Below are 10,576 nucleotides of genomic sequence, written 5' to 3'. Positions count from 1 at the left end.
CGAGGGCGCCCGGGGGACACACGGAAGCACCCTTTCGGCAGCTTGGTGCAAGCAGACAGGTCGCCTCACCCCCACCTGAACCACCTGAACCACCTGCACGGAGCACAGGTGAGCTCGGCGCCCGGGCCGCCCGTGGCCGAGCCCCGGCCGGGGGCCAGTGAAGCCCAAGCCCCATCATCTCAAAGCCCGCCCCCGCCCCCTGTGAACACCGAGTGACCAGAGAGGGGAGCCCGGGGTGGGACGCCTTTCAGGTTGCCGCTACAGGCTGCACATTTTGAACCCTGGACAAAGTGACCGGAATCTTGGTTTCCCCCGGGCCCGGAGCTTTTGTGATGGGCTGGGCGTGGGCCTTGATGTCTGCAATTCGCTCTTTAAACTTCTGCTGAAGGAACTTTTCTTCTTGGGAGTAGCTCTTGGCGAACACCGACATCAGCAGGCACCCTGCCATGGACGTGCCCCCGAGGCAGAAGAGAACGGCCCCCGCCAGCTTGCACACGTCAAGAGCGCTGTTAAACTGGACGGCATGGGTGTCGACCACCACAAAATCGGCTTCGCCGAAGGCTTCGATCTTGGGGGGCACGAGAAAGCCCGCCGCCAGGACAGTCAGTCCAAGGATCACGAAGACCGTGCCGGAGATGAGTCCGACCTGGAGAAAGACACAGCCAAGCAGGACAGGGTGAGCTCGGTGCTTGGGCTCTCCTGAGCCCTCCCAGGGCAGGCCTCGTTGTTGGGGGGAAGTTAATATTCCATTCCTACTCACCCCAAATTTTAGGAGAAGGCTACATAACTTCCCAGTTATAAAAGAAGGTGAGGAGGGACCTTTCTGATTTTAATACCGACTGGAACCTGCAGCACTGCCCTGATTTTCCCTCTGAGCTGTTCGTACGATGCTTTGCAGCTGACAAGGCCACCTTTGGCTTACATGGTCTTCTTCGGTCTTTGTTTTTTTTTTTTTTTTGAAATATCTGGGTTAAAAAAATTCTTTTTAAGGTCTTATTTTTGAGAGAGAGACACACACACAGCATGTGAGCAGGGGAGGGGCAGAGAGAGAGGGAGACAGAATCTGAAGCAGCCTCCAGGCTCTGTCTGAGCTGTCAGCACAGAGCCTGACGGGGGGCTTGAACCCATGAACTAGGAGATCATGACCTGAGCCGAAGTTGGGCACTTAACCGACTGAGCCGCCCAGGCACCCCTCTCCTTTGGTCTTTGAAGAAGACTAAAGCAGGCCTGACATCCAGGAACTAGCCTAACTCTATCCACTAGACCTTGATGCCGTGGGAAGCTGGCCGGGGGGAGCTCCCAGTGATGCCACATTGTTCTCCTTTGACAGGATTTGTGTCACAGAACATCAACATCAGACAGGCTCCCTCTGTACCCATGACGAAGTGACACAAAACAAGTCTGTGTCATCATTTTGTCTAAGCGCAGACAAAAACAAGGCCATTGTGCAAACCACAAAATATCAAATGCCTTCCCTTCCCCCCATTCATATAAATGACGGCTGCTTCATTACCAAGTACAGCTTTAGTCCCACCCTGGTCTGCCCTCCCTATAGATAATACTTATTAATTATTTATTATCCAACCATAGAATCAGCCCTGACAATCCAGAGGGAACTCTGGCTCCTGTAGACCCCCTCCCCCCAAATCGCCCACCCAAGGCCCACATCCTATAATACATCCTTCCTCATCCTCTTACTGAAATACCCTAGGAGACCCTCTGGTATCACCTCTCTCACTGTGATGAGTGATAAACTCAACTCGTCCAACATATAGGTATCTTCCTGGTGATTTGGATGGAGGTCACTGGCGACCGTATAACTATTCACCCATTTCCCAAGTTAGTGGGAAGGAACCATGACTGCTAGTTTGCAGGTCAGGAGATGTAGCCTTGAGGAGGGTAGGTCACTGCTAGCAAGTGGATGGAGGGATGGATGGATGGATGGAGTGGGGGAGGGATGGAGGGAGGGAGGGACGACAGCTAGCAAGTTGTGGAGTCAGGGCTAGAAGCCACAGATGTGAGCTCCAGGCCAGTGTCCTTTCTCCTCTCACATGTAGTTATTTGGGCTCCCCTTGCAGATGTTGAGAAGCTCTAGGAGTAGCAGGTGGAAGATGAGACTGCGTCAGCTCAGGTTGGAATAGAATGGAACACACTGAAGAGGGAGAGTATTGTTTGCTGTTTGGTGGCTTGGAGGTTGGGAATGAACAGATCCAGGCTTGGGTTCCAGCACCGCCAACTGGTACTTGAGTCATATGAGGAAACTTACTTAAACACTCTCACCGTTAACCTCCCCATCTACAAAATGATAAATGATAATCATACCTACTGCCTCGTGGAGTTCTAGAGAGGACTAAGTGAGGCCATGCTCAAAGGCGCTTAGTCCAGTGCCTGGCTAAGCAGTAAGTAGCTATTATGGTATCTACTTGGAAATGCATTCTTGTGAAATGTTGGCCACAGAGCTACAACAATCTCTGGGCAATTGGACCCCAGAACAGCTAATATAGTTACTTATTTTTTAAACACATTTTCATTTTCTCCTATTCCTAGCCAAATGCATAACACCATTTAATCTAGAGCTTTGAATTTAAACTATATTTATTTAACTTATTTATTAAGTTTCAGGGTGATATATCAGTAATTCTTTATTACTTTGGATAATAGAAGGAAAACATATTCACAAATCTGTCGGAGAGCTAGCTAGTATTATTGGGTGTCTATGAAGACCTAGGCACAGTGTTTGATGTTTTTCACTCGATCATCGCCAGCATCTTACAAAAAGTAGGTATTTTTTTCCCACCTCACCTGTAAGACCCTGGGGTTTGTAGGGTTGAAGAAGTGGAGGTCAAAGTCCTATAGCTAGCAGGTGGTGTGACTGGGCTCGAACCCAGGTCCCCTGCTCCACTTCTATTCTCCCCACCATAGTTCACCAGTTACTATTTTGTATATTATCTGCTATTATTATTATTTTTAAAATTACAACAGAGTTTTAGTCACCATATAGGGACAGATTTCCATGATTGTAAAGAAACTGGAAAAGAGTCAATATAATGTCTTTTGAAAAAAAAAAACAAAACCAGAAACTATTCTACATAAGATTTAAGCACTATAGGAAAAGTTGGGTTGTAAAATATAATATTTTGGATGGCTTTCTACATTTTTCTAAAAATGGAGGCAAATTCACCTCCAAAGACTAACCATTATTTATAACCTGAAAAATGAGTCACATTGGAAAATTCTGAATGCATAAACTAACTTAAATATCCATGGTGACATGCTTCATATGTCACTAAATCACCTTCCTCCTTGAGAACTGGCACTAATTCTCAAACACTCAGGACTCTGCAGGAATGTATCCATCTTGGGTTCTGGGGTTCTGAAGAGCACCTAAGGTCAGTGCTCAGGTCTTCTATTTCTGTCTTGATCACCGCATCTCGCGTTCCCGCCTTGAACTCTATAAATATTCCTAACTGACTGGCTTGAACCCCCAGGCTGCTGACTGCAGAGCCAGGTGACTGATTCTCAGAGCAGCGCTGCTCCCCAACTGAGCGGTGCTTTATCGATTAAAATCCAGTCCTGGAAGCTCACTCAGAAGCTACAAGGCGAGCCACGCTTTGCAGATGGCAGAGCTCTGATCACTTGCAGAACTGGAAAGTGGCTGGCCTCCCTGAGCCTTCTCCCTTTTCCCTGTTGAGTCAGAATGTCAGAGAGGGGCCTGCCCTCCGTGGAGGGGGGCACGACGGTGGCCAACAGCCAACTCCCAGGATCTGGAAGGTGCCGTCCGCACAAGTCTAAGGGGGACCTTCAAGACATGTGGCCAGAGAGGACCCTCAACGCTGTGAAAACACGCCAGGAAGAGCCAGGGATTGTAGGACTGGAGGGGCAGCCATGGGACCTGAAGAACGCTGTGTCTTAACTGAGAGTCTGACAGCGTGACAAGGGATGATGGGATGCATCGGAAGGAAGAAAGATTTGGGGAGTGATGCCGTACAGAGCCGTAAAAATGGTCCCGGGACACAGTTCCAAGTTGAGGTGGTCCTCGGTCTACAGGGAAGGGGGCTCTATTAAATAGAGTTTTAAAAATGCAGCGCGGAGGTTCTTGGGGGCCTGGCTTTATGCAGAGAACTGGAACACCATGGGGCGAGGGGACCCTGGGACCTGGCGGGGCAGCCTGGTGCACCTGGTGGTTAGCTCAGCCCAGTGCCAAGAGAGAAGGGCCTCTCTCAGCTGTGACAGACCTCACAGATGGCCACAAGGACAGGGACCTCACTCCTGGGGGATGTGTGAAAATCCAGTGTCTGCGGCTGGAAAGGGGGAACGGACAGGGAGGAGGACCTGGATTCAAAGAGCCTGCTGCTGGAGGCCACCAGCCAGAGCCTGCTGGAGCTCTGACCAACGTCCCCGTCACTGTCTCTGTGCAAGCCAATGAGGTCGGAGCACACCTCTGTTTACTCCTCAAAGCAGGCTGGCAGCCAGGGCGGCGGGCGCAGATGTTCGGGCAGAGAGGACGCGGTAATGACCAGTGGAAGCCAGAGCTAGCACGGCAGGAGGAATGGGGAGGAGCCGGACAGAGCTGAATGTGGAAAGAGCCAGCTGGCCTCCAGGTAGCGCTCAGGGGAAACACAACAAGACAGAAGTCAACCCGAGGGATGTCCTGGCCTGACCTGCTTGTGGGGACCCTGGGCTTTACCGAACAGCAACCCCTGCCTGGCTGTGGTCCAGGTCCTTCCTCACACTTTACCTGGCCACCCACGTGGTCTTCTACCCTATGGAGGCTCTGTCCCTCCAGCCCGTGAACACAGTCACTTGTTTCCATCTTCCAAAGCGATTCCGGATCCTTGAGTCTCCCTCTAGCTACTGCTTGAACTCTTCCAACCCTTGATATCCGAGCTCAGTCCCACAACTCCACTGAAACTGGTTTCTCCGAAGTCACTAATGACCTCCTCATTGTCAAAGCCAATTCGGTTTTTCTTTTCTTACTCCATTTAAATATTCTGTGGTCATTGATGTTAAGCACTGGGGTCTTCTTAAAACCTTCACCTATTTTCCCTGACACAACTGTCTCCTGTTTCTACATCTTTAACGACTCACTCTCAAACGGTTTTGCCAGATGTTTTTAAATTGTTGGTGTTCCCCAGGGGTCCCCCTTGACCCACATCTCTTGTTCAAGATGATCTCTCTAGGGTCGAGTCTCTGGCTGTAGTTTCAACTCCTACTGATACACTGATGCCTTCCAATCTCCAGCTCTAGTCTGGATTCCCTTCCTGGGCGCTAGCCCTGTATTTCTGACAGCCAATAGGAGGACTGACACAAAAATGTCCCAATGGCTCCTCAGACCCAAAATATTCAAAATGGTACCCCTTACTTTCTTTTCTTTCTTCCTTCCTCCCTCCTTCCCTCTGTTCCTTCCTTCCCACTCTCTCTGTGCTCCTGCCATCCACCCATTCCCTGAGTTTCTCTCATTTATTTTTTTAAAAATTATTTCTAGTGTTTATTTTTGAGACACACACACACACACACACACACACACACAGCATGATTGGGGGAGGGGCAGAGAGGGAGACCTAGAATCCGAAGCAGGCTCCAGGCTCCGAGCTGTCAGCACAGAGCCCGACACGGGGCTCGAACCCAGGAACCATGAGATGGTGACCTGAGCTGAAGTTGGACGCTTAACTGACTGAGCCACCTAGGCGCCCTGAGCTTCTCTCATTTCTAGTGTAAAACCAACTCCATAATATCTAGCAAAGCTTTGAAGAAAAAATCTAAGACAGAAGTTTCAACTCTGACTTAGCTCAGGGGGGAAACCGGAGTGACTGGGACAGATGGGAGGAGGGTCTTGAGAGAAAAGAGAGGGGCCAGACTCACCCTCACGGCCAGTGAGGCTGCGGGGGTGGCAGTCTTACTTTGCACCTGCACGCTGAGTGGAGCACCCTTTGAGAGGTTTCTGACGTGGGCTGAGGATAAGGTAAGGAGGGGAATGGCCCTGAGGTAAGCAACGCATGATCGGGGGTGAGCGGACAGCTCCCATTCGTTTACACCTGCCTTACTGAGGTGCTTGGCTGCACAAGCAGGTGGCAGCAGCCTTAGTCAAGGTCAAGTGCAAGGGTAAGAAAGAAAAGTGCCACCACAGCCTGATGGATCTCTGGGCAGCACACTGAGTGGTAGGGAGTAGGTGGGACCAGGTCACAGGGGCTTTTGCAGACGGCAGGTGTTGCAGGCCCTGGGATAAATTGGTTGTGGCTGAGGCAACCATGTGGCGATCCAGAAAGCCTAGATTTATGAACTTGCCCCCTTGCTGTACTCAAGCTGGAAGGTTCTGGAGAAATTTCTATTTTTTAATTTTTTATTTAGAGATTTCGATTTCAGAGCCTTTCAAAGTCGTCTGTGATCGGCCCCTAGTTACACATTCCCCTGTTCACCTCTCGACCCCTCTCCTCCAACTTCTGAATGTTTGCCCCGGGCGTACTGAGCTGTCTGCGGCTTCCTGATCGTGCCATCATCTCTCACGACACAGCTTTTGGAATAGATTTCTTCCTACCAGGATGCCCAGTTCCCACTTGTGTACGGGTGATCTCTCTGGGGAGCCATTCTCGAGGCTGCATCGGATCCTCCCTGCCCCCAAGTCCCTGTGCTCCGGGTAAGTACCGTGACTGCTTTTAGGGCCATGTTTATTACGTTGGATCGTAACTGTCTGTGGACATGTCTACCTTCCTTATTTGTCTGTGGACTCCTTCAGGTCAAGGCGGTATCTAACTCACAAGTGAAGAGTAGGGTCTTATTCACAAATGAATCCCAGAGCCTACCACGTAACCTTATACATAGTGGACATATAAATATTCGTGGAAAAGGAAAGAAGGAAGGAAGGAAGGAAGGAAGGAAGGAAGGAAGGAAGGGACAACCTAAGGAAGGAAGGAAAGAAGGAAAAGGAAGGAAGGAAGGAAAGAAGGAAGGAGCAAACTAAAGGAAGGAAGGAAGGAAGGAAGGAAGGAAGGGAAGGAAGGAAAAGGAAGGAAGGAAGAGGAAGGAAGGAGCAAACTAAAGGAAGGAAGGAAGGAAGGAAGGAAGGAAGGAAGGAAGGAAGGAAGAGGAAGGAAGGGAGGGAGAGAGGGGAAGGAAGGAAGGGGAAGGGAGGGAGGGAGGGAGGAGGGAGGATAGCATTGTGAGAGACAGGTGGTGTAGATCCACGTGACAGGGCAAACATTCTAACTCGGGCCCATGTGACTCAATCTCCATGCTCATTAACCCCTCCATGCTGCTGCCTCCTAAGGAGCTGGCTTAGCGGCAGAGTCCTGCTGAGGCACCGCGGACTTAGCCCCTGGCAGGAGACCAACAAGACGTTAGCCCCACGTCATTGGGAACGGGGAAATGGGAAGCCCATAACTTGAACCACCTACAGATGCAGTTTGAAATGAAAGAAAAATACCATAAAAAAGAATCATATGGAAATGTGCACAATCGGTGCTTTTCTCTGTATTGATACAAAGCACTTCATAAACCCGCTGGAATACATTCACTCGTATTCCCCAGGAGGAAACAGAAGACCAGTTTGTTTATTCCCTTGGTAGAGGTGAGTCTCTAAGACCGTGAATTCCATGTATTCTTAGGTGATTCAGGTTGACTACAAGCTTCTGAATGCCCAGTCTGGTGTTTTGTGATTAGGATCTGGGTCTAGGATTTGGATTATGCTGAAATATCATCCGGCACAAGTCCAGGAGGCCATGGACTTTTGTCTGTTTTTAGACTCTGAAGTAGGTCCAGCACAACAGGGGAACAAATACTCGTGAATCTTGTTTGTGTAAACTAGAAGGGAGAAAGTCCTGAAATTTCAGTTCTGGGGTTGGTAACTTACTGCAGGTTCTTTATTTTAAATCCATACCTATATCTCGTCTGACAGATTTACAGCTTCTCCAATCACACCGCGAGTGCTTTGGAACCATGAGAACACTTTCAATATCCTGTATGACAGTGGCATTTTACGCTCTTGGCACAACAGATCTGTCAGGCAAATATTTGTTTTTTTGACACATAGGAAAGCAACCACCCACTTAACTGGGTAAATACAAGATGTGCCAAGCTTGGCTATGTATTTCATCTGTCCCCGCCAGTAAGGATTCATCAGAGATGACATTTCTACAGGGCAAGGATGCAGGCTCAACCAATTTGAATACAGACTACATGACAGTAGTGAGATGTTAAATTAACGCAGGTCTTGGGTAATCCGTATTAACAACTATGTTACCCAGTACTTTATTTATTAACTAGATTTCAAATTTTATTTCCACTTCAGGACCCAGTGTGCCATATGACATCTGATAATAGTAGCTAATACACGAATGCTTGAGTGCATACCAGACATTGTGCTGAGCTCTTTGTAAGTATTATCTTAATTACCTCTCACAACTTTACCCAGTAGCATCACCATGAGGGCCCAATAAGGTCAGATAACTTGCCCAAAGGTACGGCCAATTAAATGGAAGAGCGGAGGTTTGAACCCATGTAATCTGGGGACAGAGTCTGTGCTCATAACCAGTATGTGACACTGCCTCTTATTAAACTGTATTGCCAATACATTGTAAGTGTCGGACAATATCAAGGTAAAACACTCTGGGATCTCCTGGGAGAAAGTTGAAGATGATCGGGATCCCCGAGCTGGAGGGGACCAGAAGCCCCGCCCTTACGGCTGTGTCTTCTCAGCATCACTTCCTAAATCCTTTCCCTTTTCTTGATTTCTAAGTGTTCAGACATCCCAATGCCCTCTTCTCCTCCATGTCCATATTCTCTTCCTGGGTCATCTTGTCTAGTCTGGTGCCTCTTATAAGTTCTGTATGTCAGGGATTCCCCATCCGTGAGCTGCGTTTCAAGTGCCACCAGAGAGCCCCACTCACGGGTCTGATGTGATCCCCACAGGAAGCTCTGATGTATCATGGCCATGGTCAAACTCTTGGTTCCCCACCGTCCCCACTGCTCTCCCTGTGTTCCTCATCCCGGAAAACTGTAACACCGTTCTCTAAATGGCTCAGGTTGCGTGCTTTGGAGTCATGCTTGACTCTTTCTACTTTCGTCTACTTCACCGCACGTCCTGATGGCTTGCTCTTCAAACTTCGTGCTAATTCGGACTACTTCTCCCCATCACTACTACCACCATCCAAGCCATCATCATCTCTTGACTGGATTCTTTCATAGTGTCCCATATACCCTTGTCCTCCTATAACCTATTTTCCATACTGTAGTTAGAATGATCTAGTTAAAATATCAGTCAGATCATGTCACTCCTCCACTTAAAATGCTCAGGTGGGCTTCCCGTATCTCTCAAGGTAAAAGCCAAGGTTTTCATTATCATCCACAAGGCTCTAAATCATCTGTGTCCTATTATTTTTCTGGATCCTTTTCCCCCCTCTCAATCCACTCCAGCCAGACTGCACCTCTTTGTTACTTTTCAAACACCAAATCTGTTCCCATTTCAGAGCTTTGGACTTGCTATTTTCCTGGCCCAGAAGGGCCTTCAGCCAGGTAATAGGTCTGTTCCCTGCACTCATGCTGTTATTTGCTCAAGTGCCATCTCCTCCAAAGGGCTGTCTAGGATCAGCACACTAAGTTCCAGGCCTCCGTCACTCCCTGCCCTCTTGTCCCAGTTTATTTCTCTCCATAGCAGCTGTCACTACCTGACATTCTCTCATGTGGTTTATTTGTTTATGGTCCGTTCCCCACAATGGGTTGCAAAGGGCTTTCCTTTCTGTTCACCCCTTTAACCTCTAGCACCTTGCAACTTCTTGGCACGGAGCAGATGCTCACCGATGACATGATGAGTGACCGAATGCACTGTCTGGTGGGGCGCTTCATTCAAAGAAGCTGGAGCTCACAGCCTCGTGAGCACGGGTCTGGCAGAGGCAGGGCTGGCATACTGACCACTGTATTATGTCTCAGCATTAACTCTCTCGCAGCACCCAATGATTCCTTTTTCATAATTGCTGTAAATTGTTAAATGATAATTACCAAGCCTATGCGGGGGGGGCTGGAAGTGTATAATGTTTTGCCTATGGAGGTCCTCACGGTTGATGAATTTAGCGGCACATGAATAACAGTAGCAAAAATAGTTAACAATGATGACAGTGATACCTATTTATGTTTAACCTCTTTCCTTACCTTCCAGAATACTGAGCTCCACCTGTTAGGTGATCTCTGGATCTGGAAATCATCCTCATACTCCCAGATCGAGGTGGTACAGTCCTCATAAAACTGGTGCAGGTAGGACCGGACTCCGTAGCGCTGGTGCCCGCCCTCAGGAGCGGCCTGTGCTTGCTTGGTGCCACAGATGTTGCTGCAAGAACTCATCCTTCCCAGCTGGAATGACAACATCCACAGCCGTCAGCCCTATGAGCTCTGGCTTCAGGATTAAAAGGCATATTAAAGGTGCGAACCAGGCTGAGTAACGTTAGTCTACTTGAAAGTCTATTTGAGCTTTTCTTAAAAGCTGCTCTGCTTTTCTACTTAATGCAAAATTACCCCCAAACACCCAATGACTAGAAACTGGTTCTCCATAAATGAAATGAGACATAATAGCACAGCTCACTTAAATTAT

The 10,576-nt window shown here is 48.7% G+C and overlaps 1 protein-coding gene across 1 annotated transcript; it reads right to left on the bottom strand.

Moving 5' to 3' along the window:
* Window positions 1–247: 247 nt before the first annotated feature.
* On the bottom strand, window positions 248–10,353 carry NRSN1 (neurensin 1). The gene is made up of 2 exons (XM_047101406.1): window positions 10,141–10,353; window positions 248–646 (listed from the first exon to the last, which is right to left on the bottom strand). The coding sequence occupies exons 1-2, from the start codon at window positions 10,351–10,353 to the stop codon at window positions 248–250; spliced, it is 612 nt and encodes a 203-aa protein (XP_046957362.1).
* Between the last annotated feature and the right edge of the window lie 223 nt (window positions 10,354–10,576).

This window comes from Lynx rufus, unplaced genomic scaffold (assembly GCF_022079265.1).
Source record: "Lynx rufus isolate CCGP_SWC_20201006 ecotype Redwood Valley unplaced genomic scaffold, mLynRuf1.p SCAF_6, whole genome shotgun sequence".
Taxonomy (NCBI): domain Eukaryota; kingdom Metazoa; phylum Chordata; class Mammalia; order Carnivora; family Felidae; genus Lynx; species Lynx rufus.
This window is presented reverse-complemented; position numbering and strand designations above follow the sequence as displayed.